We start from the raw sequence: 18,066 nt of genomic DNA on the forward strand, positions 1-18,066 counted from the left end.
AATGAACTGCAAAATAATAATAATAATTATTTAGATGACATCATGATTAGATTAGATTGTTTAGATGAGGCCCTTCCAGTGGTGCAGTGATCGGACTGTGAGGCTGTGGTCTTTAACAGGTACAACACCCCCTTCAAGGCCCAGATTCAGAAGTGGGTTCAGAACTTGTCCAACACCACCGACATCATAGAGAACTGGATGACGGTGCAGAACCTGTGGGTCTATCTGGAGGCAGTGTTCGTAGGAGGAGACATCGCCAAGCAACTGCCCAAGGTGACATTAGACAGGCGGCTTGGAAAAATGTTATTATAAAACATTGTAATTATTCTTTTAGTTACAGAGTAAGTAAAGGGCACTTTCTGAGTCTAGATGTTTCCCCCAGAAGACCTGGCCATGCACTTTTGTGCGTGATTCGCTCGTGTTATTCATGACCTATTAGTTTGATGTGCTCATTTACAGTCTATGTAATGGCATTCTTTCCAAACTGCCTTGGCAATGCTAGGAGGCCAAGCGTTTCTCCAACATCGACAAGTCGTGGGTGAAGATCATGATGCGCGCCCACGAGATGCCCATCGTGGTGCAGTCCTGTGTGGGCGACGAGACCATGGGGCAGCTGCTGCCTCACCTGCTGGAGCAGCTGGAGATATGCCAGAAGTCCCTCACTGGGTAAATACACAGGGCAGTAGAGGGTAAACACACAGGGCAGTAGGGGGTAAACACACAGGGCACTGGAGGGTAAACACACAGGGCAGTAGAGGGTAAACACACAGGGCACTAGAGGGTAAACACACAGGGCACTAGAGGGTAAACACACAGGGCAGTAGGGGGCGGTGTTGCCAGACCATGATGGTATTCTGTCACCTCTGTGCTCGTGGCTCCAGCTACCTGGAGAAGAAGCGTCTCCTGTTCCCTCGGTTCTTCTTCGTGTCGGACCCCGCCCTGCTGGAGATCCTGGGCCAGGCCTCCGACTCCCACACCATTCAGGCTCACCTGCTCAACATCTTCGACAACATCAAGTGTGTCCGCTTCCACGACAAGGTGCAGTCCCCCCCTCCACCCACCCACCCCACCGCGCACACACACACACACACTCCTGAGATTTACCCCTCCTCCAGATACCCTAACAGTTAACGTGTGTCTGTGTGTGTGTCTGTGTGTGTCTGTGTGTGTGTGTGTGTTTCTGTGTGTGTGTGTGTTAGATGTATGATCGTATCATGGCCATCTCATCCCGGGAGGGAGAGACAGTGGAGCTGGACCGTCCGGTTGTTGCCGAGGGCAACGTGGAGGTGTGGCTTAACGCCCTCCTGAAGGAATCCCAGAGGTCTTTGCACCTGGTGATCCGACAGGCGGCCTTGACCATTCAGGACTCGGGCTTCCAGCTCATAGACTTCCTGGATTCCTTCCCTGCCCAGGTGAAGGCTGCTTACACTCTCCTTACTTGATGCCTTGTTTTTGGAGTATGATCTATCTGGCCTCGACGGGCTTGTGATGTATGTGGTGCTGTTTTCAGTTTTCTGTAGTGTAGTGGTTATTTAGTGTCTCCTTGCCCTGGGACAACAGATGTCCAATCAGCTGCTAGCTAACTCTGGGGTGATTACTTTGTAAATCGTGCGCTGTCCCTGTGAACTGCACAGTTAATGAAGGCCACAGTCTGGGTTATTCTTCATCGAAAAGTCAAATGGATTATGAAGGATTATTTATCCAACACCCTTTCATCCCTTGATCTGCAGTCAAACGAGCTATCCCTATCACACTGCTGGTTTCCGCTGACAATTTAAATGTGTTGACTTCTTGACGAAGTACAGTTAAACAATGTCACAGCAAGGTTTTCCAACTGGACCAAAATGTGTATTATGAAAGAATTCAGATAGGAACAACCTGTACTTTAGCCTTCTTCCCACACAGCAAGTCTTCATGAAGCTGACGCTTTCACCCAGAGCAGCGTTCTGAGGAGGGACCTTCACGACCTTTTGACTTCCAATCAAATCCTCTAACCACTAAGCTCCGTCTGTCGTACCCGTGTCCAGGTGGGTCTGCTTGGGGTGCAGATGATCTGGACCAGAGACTCGGAGGAGGCCCTGACCAACGCTCGCTACGACCGCAAGATCATGAACAAGACCAACCAGCTGTTCCTGGAGCTGCTGAACACGCTCATCGACATGACGACCAGGGACCTGGGCGTGGTGGAGAGGACCAAATACGAGACCCTCATCACCATCCACGTTCACCAGAGGGACATCTTCGACGACTTGGTGAGGCCCAAACCATTCATGCTGAAATCAGGTCGGCCTGTTTCACTGTTCCAATCTGCACACAACTAATCCATCCCTCTTCTCCTTCTCCCCTCTTCTCCTCCTCTCTGCCTCCTCTCTCCTCCCTCATCTCTCTTCTCTTCCTCTCTCCTTCCTCTCTCCACCCTCATCCCCTCTTCTCCTCCTCTCTGCCTCCTCTCTCCACCCTCATCCCCTCTTCTCTTCCTCTCTCCTTCCTCTCTCCACCCTCATCCCCTCATCTCTTCCTCTCTCCTTCCTCTCTCCATCCTCTCTCCTCCCCCCTCTCCCTCCTCCCTCCTCTCTCCTCCCCTCTTCTCCTACTCTCTTATTCCTCTTTCCTTCCCCCCTTTTCTCTCCTCCCTCTCTCCTCTCTCTTCTCTCTCCTCCCTCCTCCCCTCTTCTCCTTCTCTCTTCTTCCTCCTCCCTTCTCCCCTCCCCTCCTCGCTCTCCCCCCCCAGTGTCGCCTGCATGTCAGGAGCTCTATGGACTTTGAGTGGCTGAAGCAGTGTCGTTTCTACTTCAACGAGGACTCTGACAAGATGATCATCAATATCACTGATGTCAGCTTTGTCTACCAGAATGAGTTCCTGGGCTGCACAGACAGGCTCGTCATCACCCCACTCACTGACAGGTGTGTGTGCCTGTGTGTGTGTCTGTGTGTGTGTGTGTGTGTGTGCCTGTGTGTGTGTGTCTGTGTGTGTGTGCCTGTGTGTGTGTGTGTGTGTCTGTCTGTGTGTGTGTGCCTGTGTGTGTGTGTGTGCCTGTGTGTGTGTGTGTGTCTGTGTGTGCCTGTGTGTGCCTGTGTGTGTGTGTGTGTGTGTGTGCCTGTGTGTGTGTGTTGACCTCAGGCTATGTGCCTGTTTTTTATTATGAGTCATTTCTTCGTTGTTTTTCAGCTTTTTTGAGACATATTGTCAGTGTCCATTAGTGCAAATTAACCTCTTTATGTATTTGGAAGACGGAAAAGCATTCACTGGTGTGTGTGTTTGTGCGTGCGTATGAACGTGTGTATGTACGTGTGTGTCACAGGTGCTACATCACCCTGGCCCAGGCCCTGGGCATGAGCATGGGGGGGGCCCCAGCAGGCCCTGCAGGGACGGGCAAGACGGAGACCACCAAGGACATGGGCCGCTGTCTGGGGAAGTACGTGGTGGTCTTCAACTGCTCCGACCAGATGGACTTCAGAGGACTGGGCAGGATATTCAAAGGTAGGAACTCCCTCCATTACATTAGACAATCTTTAACAATGTCATAGAATATCATATAATACATGTCATGTAATAAATGTAAAGTAAATCCTTTATATTATTATATATAATATAATATATAGTAATGTACTAGAGTACAACATCATATCACATAATAAATATAATAAAATATATGTATTTACAATATTGTATAATATAATTTATATAATATTTAGTCATTCTAATAAATACTATATAATACAGCATGTGATGAAAACATAATGTCATGCGATTCGATGTAATGGGATGCTATGTGATGTGATGCAGTGTGATGTGATGCAGTGCGATGTGATGCAGTGTGATCCGATGCAGTGTGATGTGATGCAGTGTGATGTGATGCAGTGTGATGCAGTGTGATGCGGTAGGATGTGATGCAGTGGGATGTGATGCAGTGTGATGTGATGCAGTGTGATGTGATGCAGTGGGATGTGATGCGGTGTGGCAGTGGGATGTGATGCAGTGGGATACAGTGGGATGTGATGCAGTGTGATGTGATGCGGTGTGGCAGTGGGATGTGATGCAGTGGGATTCAGTGGGATGTGATGCAGTGTGACCTGATGGAGTGTGATGTGCTGCAGTGCGATGCAGTGTGATGTGATGCAGTGTGACGTGATGCAGTGTGATGCGATACAGTGTGCTGTGCTGCAGTGTAATGTGATGCAGTTTGATGTGATGCAGTGTGATGTGATGCAGTGTGTTGTGATGCAGTGTGATGTGATGCAGTGTGATGTGATGCAGTGCGATGCAGTGTGCTGCCGTGTGCTGCAGTGTGATGTGATGCAGTGTGATGTGATGCAGTGTGATGTGATGTAGTGTGATGCGGTGTGATGCAGTGTGCTGCAGTGGGATGTGATGCAGTGTGATGTGATGCAGTGTGATGTGATGTTCCTGCTGTGGCAGGCCTGGCCCAGTCCGGCTCCTGGGGCTGTTTTGATGAGTTCAACCGTATCGACCTGCCGGTGCTCTCCGTGGCGGCGCAGCAGATCTCCATCGTGCTGACCTGCAGGAAGGAGCGACGCGCCAGCTTCATCTTCACGGACGGAGACAGCGTCGACATGAACCCTGAGTTTGGCATCTTCCTCACCATGGTGAGACAGCCAGGGAAAGGATCCAAGCACTAAACACTTTACATTCAGATGACCTTAACTACCATGTAACTAGCATGTAACTAAGTAGTTACATGCTAGTTACATGTCCCTCCTGTGGCTGGACCAATCAGAACCCAGGCTATGCAGGACGGCAGGAGCTCCCTGAGAACCTGAAGATCAACTTCCGCTCGGTGGCCATGATGGTTCCCGACCGCCAGATCATCATCCGGGTGAAGTTGGCCAGCTGTGGCTTCATAGACAACATGGAGCTGGCTCGCAAGTTCTTCACCCTCTACAAGCTGTGCGAGGAGCAGCTGTCTAAACAGGTGACCTCAGTGAACAACAACATGACTTTGACAGGCTCGGGGTCGAGGGTCAGGGGTCAGGGGTGAGGGGTGAGGATAATGGGTGCGGTTTATGGGTGAGGGTCAGGGTTTGGAGTCATGGGTGTTGTATTGAGTTATATCAGACTGCAAGTCAGATATAAGATATATACAGTCAGACTGTCTTGCGTATGAATATGAATATATGTAAGTCAGCTTGATAGATGAGCCAGCTGTTTTCCCTCATATCTTCATATAGTTTACTTCCTGTTTACTTCCTGTTTACTTCCTGTTTACTTCATGTTTACTTCCTGTTTACGTATTATATACTTTCCGTCCCCTTCCTGTTCCCTTCCTGTTTCCGTAGGTCCATTATGACTTTGGGCTCCGCAACATCCTGTCCGTTCTGCGCACCCTGGGAGCAGCGAAGCGAGCGAATCCCACCGACACCGAGTCCACCATCGTCATGAGGGTACTGAGAGACATGAACCTGTCCAAACTGGTGAGCAGCAGGCAGGAAAAAAAGAACATATTATGAATTGAAAATGCTGGTAAAAACCCAGCAGAACCATATGCATGTCTGTGTGGAACAGATCGATGAGGATGAGCCCCTGTTCCTGAGCCTGATAGAAGACCTCTTCCCTGGGATCCAGCTGGACAAGGCAGGCTACCCCGACCTGGAGACAGCCATCGACAAACAGGTGAGGGGAGAGAGAGGTGGAGGGAAAGAGAGAGAGAGAGAGAGAGAGAGAGAGAGAGAGAGAGAGAGAGAGAGAGAGAGAGAGAGAGAGAGAGAGAGAGCTCATTAGAACTTCTCTCCGCATGCCTCCAGGTGTCAGAGGCTGGTCTGATCAGCCACCCTCCCTGGAAGCTGAAGGTGATCCAGCTGTTTGAGACCCAGAGGGTCCGTCACGGCATGATGGCCCTGGGGCCCAGCGGAGCCGGGAAGACCACCTGCATCCACACCCTGATGAGGGCCATGACAGGTACACACCTGCATCCACACCCTGATGAAGGTCATGACAGGTACACACCTGCATCCACACCCTGATGAAGGTCATGACAGGTACACACCTGCATCCACACCCTGATGAAGCTCATGACAGGTACACACCTGCATCCACACCCTGATGAAGGTCATGACAGGTACACACCTGCATCCACACCCTGATGAAGGTCATGACAGGTACACACCTGCATCCACACCCTGATGAAGCTCATGACAGGTACACACCTGCATCCACACCCTGATGAAGGTCATGACAGGTACACACCTGCATCCACACCCTGATGAAGCTCATGACAGGTACACACCTGCATCCACACCCTGATGAAGGTCATGACAGGTACACACCTGCATCCACACCCTGATGAAGGTCATGACAGGTACACACCTGCATCCACACCCTGATGAAGGTCATGACAGGTACACACCTGCATCCACAACCTGATGAAGGTCATGACAGGTACACACCTGCATCCACACCCTGATGAAGCTCATGACAGGTACACACCTGCATCCACACCCTGATGAAGCTCATGACAGGTACACACCTGCATCCACACCCTGATGAAGCTCATGACAGGTACACACCTGCATCCACACCCTGATGAAGCTCATGACAGGAGCACCCCCCTCCAGGCTGCTGCCAGCATCAAAGATACCTGAACCGATACAATCATACTGGAATACCATTTGAATAAAGGGAGTATGTTGTTGTAGTGTTTGTAATATTTTTATGGGACTATTTTCTATTTAAATTTTGTACGGTTACAATATTCTGATTCAAGCTGTAAAACCTTGTCACAGCATATCACAGGAATGACAGTTTAAATTTCAAAAGCGGGTTGACTTAATAAATTCTGCATGTGTGCGCTTCACGGTGTGTGTGTTTGTGCGCTTCACGATGTGTGTGTGTGTTCAGACTGCGGCCAGCCCCACAGAGAGATGCGCATGAACCCCAAAGCCATCACCGCCCCCCAGATGTTTGGGCGTCTGGACGTGGCCACCAACGACTGGACTGACGGGATCTTCTCTACCCTCTGGAGGAAGACCCTTAGAGCCAAGAAAGGTAGGAGGGAGGAGGAACAGGAGGAGGGAGAGACATAGTAGATAAAGGTCCTCTGCACTGGTAGCAGAGATGTGGTTACTTTCCACTGTGTGTTCCTCTGTACCACTAAAACGCTGTTAGGACACTGCAGTTCTAATCCTTGATCTGCTGTACTCTCTATATGCTCTGTTTGAATGTCGCTTTGGATAAAAGTGTCTGTTAAATTCATGAAATGTCAAGTGTCAAATGAGGCAGAAGACCTGTTTATTGAGGTCTATCCATCTAACAGTTAGTCTGTGTGTAGTTGGAGACCTTATTCCTCCTGGAATCATAGTGTGACCAGCGTTCATGTTGGTGGCGTGCTCAATAGAACTTTGTTATCATACAGTAACTGAAATGTCTCAAGGCTGTGTTCCCTTCTTCATTTTTAAAAAGGCATGCTTCATCCATGAGCCCCTGTTTATAAACAGAGTTCATGGGAACGTTCACATTTTCATCCAAAGAAACATACAAATAATGCTTAGAGAGCACAGCAGACGACTGCGGAACAAAAGTGCACAGGTCAGTGTCTGTCTCTCGCTTTGGTAAAGAGTTACTGCCACAGGAAAACCACCCAGATACCATTGTGCAGATACAAGACGTCCTTTGGTTGGCTGTTCAGTGGCCCTGGCACGAACCTGCGAGTGAGTCATGAAAGGTGCCTTGTACAGTTTATTCCAGCCGGTATGATATACCTTTGGGAGACGTCGACTTCAAAGCAGGCACAGGCTTCAGGGTTGTCTACACCCCTAGATGAAGAGAGTTGGACTTTTTCTTACACTCGAGTACAGACCCCTTTCATCTCTAATGCATCTTATCCTCTTCTCATCAAAGAAGGTGATTTGCAGCTTTTTTTAAGGGTGGTTTCTTGGGTTTAATCTTTCGAATCCCCCTTACAGAGAACAGCTATCTCCTGCTTCCCCTCCCTCCTTGTGCTCGTGTTCCTGCGCAGCTTTGAAGAAGCGGAGAACCTTCTTTTGGAAGTCAGTCTCCTGCAGAGCTTAGACCCTGACCGAGGGAGATGAAGGAACCTCAACTGCATGAAACATATGCATTGCAAAGAGATGCCGTATTGACATGAATTATTCATCGAGTCTGTACTGCACACACAGGGCCACATTCTGTACATGCTAACAATACACGGTCTCCATGGAGAGGGTAGCTGGGGCACTTTGTACATGCTAATAAAACACAGTCTCCATGGAGATGGGAGATGGGGCAATGTCTGAACGTCTGTGGATATCGTTTGACCTCAGGCTTTTATTTTTGTATCCATGTTTTGTTTTTATAATTTATTTAGCAGTCATTCAGTTATCTGGTACCTAACTCTGTGTAGGAAAACTTGTAGATTATTTTTTTGTGTGTTACATTTGATTAATAGTGTCAATTACAATGTGTTAAAATTACTGTGTTAACATGTACAATTCATTTCCATTATTAGGTAAAGTCAATATTCCTACTTCCTACGAATATTCTATCACTCTGATTGACTGGATGGTTTGAGAACATCTCAGAGCTGACTGTGACCAGGCAGGACAGCATGCGGCGCAAACTGCCGTAAAAACCTCAGTTTAAACGCATACTCTGAATATGCTATACACACGTGCAAAGAACACTCCTAAAATCCAAATCATATCGGCCTATCCTGCGTCTTCATTGGAAGATACTACATTCGGAATATGTCACAATTCATAATATCCAATTGGAATATACTGTTTTTCTTGACTCGTTGAAATTGGGAATATTGTCAATGTAGTTCATGTAACCCAAGTGTAAAGTATTGCCATGTAGTTACATGGTAGTTAATGTGTAAAGTGCCGCCCCATCTCTGTGCAGGAGAAAACATCTGGATAGTTCTGGACGGGCCAGTCGACGCAATATGGATCGAGAACCTGAACTCTGTCCTGGACGACAACAAGACCCTAACCCTTGCCAACGGAGACCGTATCCCCATGGCGCCCTGCTGCAAGGTGCTCTCGACCATGACCCCTGACCCCTACACGGCCCTACACCCTCACCCATAACCTCTGACCCTCCCTCATAACCCATAACCCTCACCCCTGACCCCTGACCTTCCCATGCCCCTACTCTTTGTAAAACACATAAATAATGACTAGAAATAATGTTAACCTGCAGGTGGTGTTTGAGCCCCACAACATCGACAACGCCTCCCCCGCCACCGTGTCCAGGAACGGCATGGTGTTCATGAGCTCCTCCGTGCTGCCCTGGAGCCCCATCCTGGAGGTCTGCTGACACACACACAGGCACAGGCACACGAACACACAGGCACACACACACACAGGCACACACACACACACAAACAGGCACAGGCACACGAACACACAGGCACACACACACAGGCACACACACACACACACAGGCACAGGCACACGAACACACAGGCACACACACACACACAGGCACACACCCACACACAGGCACACACCCACACACACACACAGGCACACGCACACACACCCACTCACACACACAGGCACACGCACACACACACACAGGCACACGCACACACACCCACTCACACACACAGGCACACGCACACACACACACTCACACACACAGGCACACGCACACACACACACACACACTCACACACACAGGCACACACACAGACACACAAACAAACACACACACACTCACACAAACAGAAACACACACACACAGACACAAACACACACACATGCATACATACATGTAATACTGTAGACAGACAGCTCATGCTGAATACTGAAGCATACTCCATCTATTATTCCTTCTCTGTAAGTCCCATTATATAGAATACTCTTAACTGGATACAACTGCTTTCATAAGAAAGGTGGAAAAACTCCTGAAGGCAATTTATTTGTGCTTGTGTTATGTTTTTCCTTGTTTTTGATGTTGCTCCAGACATTTCAAAGCTAGGCCATGTTCAAAGACCAATAGAATACACACAGAGAGGACTGATCCTAAAGGGAGTTGGACTTGAGTCCTAGCCCAGATGTTACTGTAATAAGAGAATCTTACTCCACTTTCATCTGCATGTGTCTGTATGCATGTGCATAAATAAGCTGTTGTATATGCGTATACATGCGTCTGTGTATGTGCACTTATAGTTGAACACGTTTGTTTGTGTGCATATTTATTCATGCGTGTGTGCGTGCGTGTGGAAGTGGAACTGAGTATTCACCTGTATTCCTTCTGTCGGCTTTTGGCTACTGGACCTTCAGATATTGGTCACTTCAGCTTCATGCCCAATCAATGCCCGATTTTTATAGTCATATGACGTTTCACTGCAATGTTTAATTAAATATTCCTGTCCTTTTATTATTATATCCTTGTGTGTATTGGCTTTTTGTGTTGTTTAATCAAACAGTCAATAACATAACTATCTATGTATGTCTGTGTGTGTGTGTGTGTGTGTGTGTGTGGCTCCCAGGGCTGGCTGAAGAAGCGCTCTCCTCAGGAGGGGGAGGTGCTGAGACAGCTGTTCTCCTCATCCTTCCCTGAGCTCTATCGCTTTAGCGTCCATACCCTGGAGTTTAAGATGGAGATGCTGGAGGCCTTTGTGATCATGCAGAGTATCAACATGCTGCAGGGTCTCATCCCCCCGAAGGTAAAGAACACCACAGGAAATAACCTCAACCTTAACCAACCCCAACATCCCCATCCCCATCCCCAGTCCCATCCCCATCCCCATCCCCATCCCCATCCCCAGTCCCAGCCCCATCCCCAGCCCCATCCCCATCCCCATCCCCATCCCCATCCCCATCCCCATCCCCATCCCCATCCCCATCCCCAGCCCCATCCCCATCCCCATCCCCATCCCCAGTCCCATCCCCATCCCCATCCCCATCCCCATCCCCATCCCCATCCCCATCCCCATCCCCATCCCCATCCCCATCCCCAGCCCCAGCCCCAGCCCCATCCCCATCCCCATCCCCATCCCCATCCCCATCCCCAGCCAACCCCTTAACCCGGCCCCTGTGCAGGAGCAGGGAGTGGAGGTGTCTCAGGAGCACATGGAGCGCCTGTACGTGTTTTCTCTCATGTGGAGCATCGGAGCCCTGCTGGAACTGGGGGACCGCAGGAGGGTGGAGGCCTGGCTCCGAGCCCACACCAGCCTCCACCTGCCCCACATCCCCCCGGACAGTGACGACACCATGTTCGACTACCACGTCACCGGGGATGGTGAGCTCCCTGACCTCTGGGGATGGACAATCCCAATACATATATATAAATATATATATATATATACAGTATATATATACACATATTGTTTTTTATTCATATATATTTTTTAAATTATATATAAATATGTATTTCATTTATTTATTGTTAAGTGGTTTTGTGAAAAGTGTCAAAAGAAAGTAGATCCAAACTGACCACCCTGAGTTTAGCTCAACCGATGCTCAAACTTTGTGTTTTGTTATGGATGCTGTTGATGATGGTAGACCAACCATGCAAAGATGCTGGAACAGATCTCAATGTACTGGAATTAAAACCTGAGCTGAATCCTCATATAATTATGTTTTTTTGAGACACAGGAGGATACCAAATACGAAGGTCGGCTGGAAACTCTGTCTGCGCATTGCTGTAAATAATGTCATATATGTAACAACACTGGATAACTGAGTAGAAGCCCTGTTGATGGATCTGTTTGGCTGTTCACAGGCCAGTGGGTCCACTGGAGTACCCGAGTGGAGGAGTACGTGTACCCCTCAGACTCCACCCCTGAGTACGGCTCCATCCTGGTCCCTAACGTGGACAACGTCCGCACAGACTTCCTCATCCACACCATCTCCAAGCAGGGCAAGGTGGGGACTTACAGACCTTTTCTAACGAGAGCAGAATTGTACTAAACACATTTCATCTTGAACTTGGACCGTTCTCTGAAGACAATGAACCTATGTTCTTGGTGTGACACGTTAACATTTGATGTATGTGCCTTGTCTCCTGTGTTGAAGGCTGTGTTGCTGATTGGAGAGCAAGGCACCGCTAAGACCGTCATCATCAAAGGGTACATGTCCAAGTACGATCCTGAAGCACACATCGCTAAGAGCCTCAACTTCTCCTCTGCCACCACTCCGCTCATGTTCCAGGTACCGCACACTCACACACTCTACCACACACACACACTCTACCACACACACACACACATTCTATCACACAAACACCGGTTGGTTTTAGTATCCTTGTGAGGACCGACAATTCACTCACATTCAAAATGGTGTCATCTCCAACCCTAACGCCCTACCCCAGAAAGGTAGTTAGACAAGACCACAGATACACACTCACAAGCTCACTTTAACACACACACACTCATACTCTTCCCCAGGAACATTGCTTCTTCATGAAAATAACAAGGTGTGTGTGTAACCTTGTGTGTTGGTGTGTAACAGTGTGTGTTGGTGCTTATGTCATTCTCGTGCTGTATTGATCGCTCCCTCTGGCTAATCTCATTCATGCAACGTGAATGTCAGATTTTTTTCTTTTTCTTTGGCATGTCAAAATGAAGTATTGATTTGGACGTCACAATTGATGATGTCTGTATTTGTGAGAACACTGTAGAGAACAGTTTGTGTGTTCCCCATAGAACACTATAGAGAACAGTGTGTGTGTTCCCCATAGAACACTATAGAGAACAGTTTGTGTGTTCCCCATAGAACACTATAGAGAACAGTTTGTGTGTTCCCCATAGAACACTATAGAGAACAGAGTGTGTGTTCCCCATAGAACACTATAGAGAACAGTTTGTGTGTTCCCCATAGAACCCTATAGAGAACAGAGTGTATGTGTTCCCCAGAGAACACTATAGAGAACAGTGTGTGTGTTCCCCAGAGAACACTATAGAGAACAGTGTGTGTGTTCCCCAGAGAACACTATAGAGAACAGTGTGTGTGTTTCCCAGACAACACTATAGAGAACAGTTTGTGTGTTTCCCATAGAACACTGTAGAGAACAGAGTGTGTGTTCCCAATAGAACACTGTAGAGAACAGAGTGTATGTGTTCTCCAGAGAACGTTGGAGAGCTATGTGGACAAGAGGATGGGCACCACCTACGGGCCTCCTGCAGGGAAGAAGATGTCCGTGTTTGTGGATGACATCAACATGCCTGTCATTAACGAATGGGGAGACCAGGTAACATCAACATGCCTGTCATTAACGAATGGGGAGACCAGGTAACATCAATATGCCTGCCATTAACGAATAGGGAGACCAGGTAATAGAGCCTTTGACACGTTTGAATCTCAGACAAACACATTCTCACTGAACAAAATACGATTCACAGCATTTTATAGGTAGATCACAGGATAAGTGTGTGGACCATGTAGGCTGAAGCCTTACCACAGCAGCCTGGGTTTGAATCCAGCCTGGGCCCTTTGCTGCATGTCTTCCTCTCTCTCTCTCTCTCTCTCTCTCTCTCTCTCTCACTCTCTCTCTCTCTCTCACTCTCTCTCACACTCTCTCTCTCACACTCTCTCTCTTTCTCTCTCTCTCTCTCTCTCTCTCTCTCTCTCTCTCTCTCTCTCTCTCTCTCTCTCTCTCTCTCCCAGACCCCAACCCCCCCCCCCTCTCTCTCTCTCCCAGACTCTCTCTCTCTCTCTCTCCCTCTCTCTCTCTCCCTTCCTGCCCTTCTTGTGACACTTCACAAACTGTCCAATAAAGCATGACTAATGTCATTAAAAAACAAACAAAACTCAAACCCTTTAACTCTGCACGTCACACCACATCACCGCATCACAACATTCTGTGTTGTCCTGTTCTATCTTAGGTCACTAACGAGATTGTTCGTCAGCTGATGGAGCAGAATGGGTTCTTTAACCTGGAGAAGCCAGGTGAGTTCACCAACATCGTGGAGATCCAGTTCCTGGCGGCCATGATCCACCCCGGGGGGGGCCGCAACGACATCCCCCAGAGACTGAAGAGACAGTTCTCCATCTTCAACTGCACCCTGCCCTCTCACGCCTCTATCGACAAGATCTTCGGTGAGCTGTCGGCATTTAATAACAACCACGATAACAACAGCAGCGTTGAATTCATAATATTAATGAGGACTGTCATCTTGAATTGTAACTGCTTAATGGCCACTAATGCTTTCCATTAGTGGGGCATGTCATGTATTCAATTAGCAGACACTCTAATCCAAAGCGAAAGGGACAATCTTTTGATCTTCTGTCTCATGCTCAAACCACTGCGCTATCACTGCCCATCCCGGAATAGTAGTGATCCCCTCCGATAATAGTGGATCAGTAGCAGTGATAATAATGGATCAATAGCAGTGATAATAACATATCAATAGTAACAGATGATAATGCATCAATAGTCATGATGAGTATGGCTCAGTATCTGTGATGATAATGCACCAATAGTCATGATGAGTATGGCTCAGTATCTGTGATGATAATGCATCAATAGTCATGATGAGTATGGCTCAGTATCTGTGATGATAATGCATCAATAGTCATGATGAGTATGGCTCAGTATCTGTGATGATAATGCATCAATAGTCATGATGAGTATGGCTCAGTATCTGTGATGATAATGCATCAACAGCAGTGCTGACACCCTCCTGTGCCTGCAGGAGTGATCGGGAAGGGCCACTACTGCTCGCGGAGGGGCTTCAGCCCGGAGGTGACCTCCCTGGTGCCCAGGGTGGTGTCTCTCACCAGGCTGCTCTGGCAGAGCACCAAGGTGAAGATGCTGCCCACGCCAGCCAAGTTCCACTACATCTTCAACCTGCGCGACCTGTCCCGCATCTGGCAGGGCATGCTGGGAACCACGGCCGAGGTGGTGCACTCCGTACCGGTGGGTTTGCAGCTGGAGGAATAACACAGCAGCCATGTTTCTCTCTGCTCCTGATGCAGGCTGTGCTCTGCACCTCTCTGTGCTCCTGATGCACGGCTGTGTTCAGGCTGTGCTCTGCACCTCTCTGTGCTCCTGATGCACGGCTGTGTTCAGGCTGTGTTCAGGCTGTGCTCTGCACCTCTCTGCGTCACTACGACTCCTTCTGAGCTTTCCTCTATTTGCTATCTGAGCTTTCCTGGGAGTTTTTCCTGGTCAACCTGGTCAATACAATAATTCAATAGACTATGGTGCAGGGGCATAGTTGTTGCATGCATGAGTTTAGTTGTTTTTAAATGTGTGTCTCATGTGAGAGTGTGCGGGAAAGCTTTTTTCAATATCTGAAGAGGCTGCTGTTAAATATCATATCACTAATTAAATGCTGGTGGGACACCCTTTTATAGTTTTTTATAACCAAACATGTGGCCATGAAATACAATTTCCTTCATTTTTTCTACCGAGGCTGCAGCCGTTAAATGTGCTTCCTGGTGTTCCCCTCCCTCAGGTCCTCCTCCGCCTCTGGAAACACGAGTGCAAGCGTGTGATCGCGGACCGCTTCACCACGCCGGCGGACGTGGTGTGGCTGGACGGCGCGCTGGCGCGGCTGGTGGGGGAGGAGCTGGGCGACGAGGCCCGGGCGCTGCTGGACGTGGGAGAGGACGCCTACTTTGTGGACTTCCTCAGAGACGCCCCCGAAGCTACAGGTAACGGCTTGGTGGGGGTGGAGCAAGGCCGTGTGTGTTTGCAGGTGTGTGTGTGTATATGGGGGTGTGATTGTATGTGTGTGTCAGTTGGCGTTTGTCTGCTCTAAACTGCTCTATAGTATGAGTTAATATAGACATGGCATGATCAGTATCTGCTCTAAACTAACACCCACACTGTAAAAAAAAGAAGACAAAATTACCGTACTTTTTCTGTAAATTATACGTGTTTTTTTCTGTATTTCTGAATTACAGGAAATAAAGATAGAAAGACAATGGCAAATTGTAAATTTATAATTTTACAAAAAAATTACAGCCAAATGTAGTTAAAAAAATATATAAAACAATTGTTTTTTTAATTAAAACACAAAATTTAACTTGATTAAAACTAGCTATTTTAACAGTTATTTTGCTGATATTTACTTTCATCCCATGGACAAATAACTTAATAACATAATTTGTGGTTTAGACATAGGAACCTTGAATTGTGAACTGAGCTAGGGTAGTTGACGTCATGCAATCCCAGCATGCACCAGTCAATATCAAAGAATATAAAAATTAAGTGTTCACCCTGAGTGTGAATGTTGTCCAGTTAAATTGTGATTTAACCTGTCCTCCAAGACAAATATATGGAGAGTAGTATACCTCTCCTAAACGTTCAGCTAGCTGGCGCTACAGTCCCAGCTGCCAGATTGTTCCAGTTTTATTACAATATTTGTTTTGACAGTGCAGACACACACAGCGTGATGGTGTTACATTTAGTCATTTAGCAGACGCTCTTATCCAGAGCGACTTACAGTAAGTACTGGGACAAGTGCCTTGCCCAAAGATACAACGTCATTTGGCACGGCGGGGAATCGATCCGGCAACCTTCTGATTACTAGTCCGACTCCCTAACCGCTCAGCCATCTGACTCCCTGTTGTAAACATTCAGCCTTCCTTCCCCAGGCGAGGAGCCTGAAGACACAGACTTCGACCTGCCCAAAGTGTACGAGCCCATCCAGTCCCTGGAGACCCTGACCGAGCGTCTGGACATGTTCCTCAGCCAGTACAATGAGAGCATACGAGGAGCAGGGATGGACATGGTGTTCTTCACCGACGCCATGATACACCTGGTCAAGGTGTGTGTGTTCCTACCCCAGTGTGTGTGTGTTCTGACACGTGTGTGTGTTCTGACACGTGTGTGTTCCTCCAGGTGTCCAGGATAATCCGGACCCCCCGGGGTAACGCCCTCCTGGTGGGCGTGGGGGGGTCGGGCAAACAGAGCCTCACCCGGCTGGCCTCCTTCATCGCTGGGTACAAAATCTTCCAGATCACCCTGACACGGTACGTCTCTTCACCTCTCACCCTCTCACCTCACACCCTCTCACCTCACCCTCTCACCTCACCCTCTCACCTCACCCTCTCACCTCAACCACTCCACCTCTCACCCCCTAATATTGTGTAACCGTGTTCAGGACGTGGAAAGCATGGTTTGAAATGACTGATCTTCTCATGGTCATGATGATCATGACGAAGGGGAGGGCTCCTGTCCTGCTCCCAGTTCCTCAGCGTCTTAGTGCACTCTGCTTGATTAGTCTGCTCTCTGTTTGTGTCTTTACAAAATAGAAAAGAACAGAATGTCCTCCTCTTCCAGTCTGATTAGATGGTCCTTCCCCTTGGCTTCCTGTTCAGACATCCCAGTTTGGAGTCTGCAGCGTTGGCAGTGTTGCAGCTGTGTGTTTGTTGATGGTGATGTGAAGGAGACTGTGTGCTCTGCTCCTCTCATCTCTTAGGAGACTGCATGAGGCTTACTGCTTGATCTCCTGGCAACACAAGCTGCTCCATCTCTGCTGTACCCTTTGTGTTCACACACACACACACACACACCTACACACACACACACTCACACACACACACACCTGCACACACACACACTCACACACACCTACACACACACTGCAAGACTCATAACCTTCTAAGATCCAACAATAGATTCACATGCGCTATAAAGGAGACTGGATTAGATATAGTTACTCTGCAGCCAAACTGCTGTTTGTGTTTCAGTCCACCTGAGAGAGAACACCCTGGCCGTTCTGAACACACACAATCTGTGGGCCACCTCAGAACAGCCACAGGATTATAGTCACTTACAGAAATCCCAGGTGCAGAATTAAAACAAAGATAAAACACGTTTATTTGACCCCAGAATTGACGTTATCTACAACGTAAACACTTGTGTCAGTAACTGTGTTACTGATTCCCCCACTCGAGTCTCAGGGGGGATGTTATGATGCTGATGATCCCTCCTCTCAGAGTGTCTGTCTGGGTTCCTCAGCTCCTAGATCCCTCCTCTCAGAGTGTCTGTCTGGGTTCCTCAGCTCCTAGATCCCTCCCCTCAGAGTGTCTGTCTGGGTTCCTCAGCTCCTAGATCCCTCCCCTCAGAGTGTCTGTCTGGGTTCCTCAGCTCCTAGATCCCTCCCCTCAGAGTGTCTGTCTGGGTTCCTCAGCTCCTAGATCCCTCCC

At 48.3% G+C, this 18,066-nt stretch overlaps 1 protein-coding gene across 2 annotated transcripts in view; it reads left to right on the top strand.

Annotated features, from left to right (window-relative positions):
* Positions 1-18,066, top strand: part of dnah5 (dynein, axonemal, heavy chain 5) — a 64,557-nt gene that overhangs the window by 24,400 nt on the left and 22,091 nt on the right. For both annotated transcript variants that reach the window (XM_047042577.1, XM_047042587.1), the window contains exons 30-54: positions 120-273; positions 503-666; positions 882-1,038; positions 1,200-1,412; positions 2,028-2,252; positions 2,732-2,904; positions 3,303-3,481; positions 4,421-4,608; positions 4,740-4,934; positions 5,299-5,433; positions 5,525-5,632; positions 5,764-5,917; positions 6,857-7,003; positions 8,858-8,991; positions 9,158-9,265; positions 10,455-10,631; positions 11,008-11,206; positions 11,690-11,832; positions 11,983-12,117; positions 13,034-13,156; positions 13,791-14,004; positions 14,601-14,824; positions 15,366-15,564; positions 16,510-16,682; positions 16,757-16,887. In XM_047042577.1, coding sequence (XP_046898533.1) covers positions 120-273; positions 503-666; positions 882-1,038; positions 1,200-1,412; positions 2,028-2,252; positions 2,732-2,904; positions 3,303-3,481; positions 4,421-4,608; positions 4,740-4,934; positions 5,299-5,433; positions 5,525-5,632; positions 5,764-5,917; positions 6,857-7,003; positions 8,858-8,991; positions 9,158-9,265; positions 10,455-10,631; positions 11,008-11,206; positions 11,690-11,832; positions 11,983-12,117; positions 13,034-13,156; positions 13,791-14,004; positions 14,601-14,824; positions 15,366-15,564; positions 16,510-16,682; positions 16,757-16,887 — 4,152 coding nt within the window. The remainder of the gene's footprint in view (positions 1-119; positions 274-502; positions 667-881; positions 1,039-1,199; positions 1,413-2,027; positions 2,253-2,731; positions 2,905-3,302; positions 3,482-4,420; positions 4,609-4,739; positions 4,935-5,298; positions 5,434-5,524; positions 5,633-5,763; positions 5,918-6,856; positions 7,004-8,857; positions 8,992-9,157; positions 9,266-10,454; positions 10,632-11,007; positions 11,207-11,689; positions 11,833-11,982; positions 12,118-13,033; positions 13,157-13,790; positions 14,005-14,600; positions 14,825-15,365; positions 15,565-16,509; positions 16,683-16,756; positions 16,888-18,066) is intronic.

This window comes from Hypomesus transpacificus, chromosome 2 (genome assembly GCF_021917145.1).
Source record: "Hypomesus transpacificus isolate Combined female chromosome 2, fHypTra1, whole genome shotgun sequence".
Taxonomy (NCBI): domain Eukaryota; kingdom Metazoa; phylum Chordata; class Actinopteri; order Osmeriformes; family Osmeridae; genus Hypomesus; species Hypomesus transpacificus.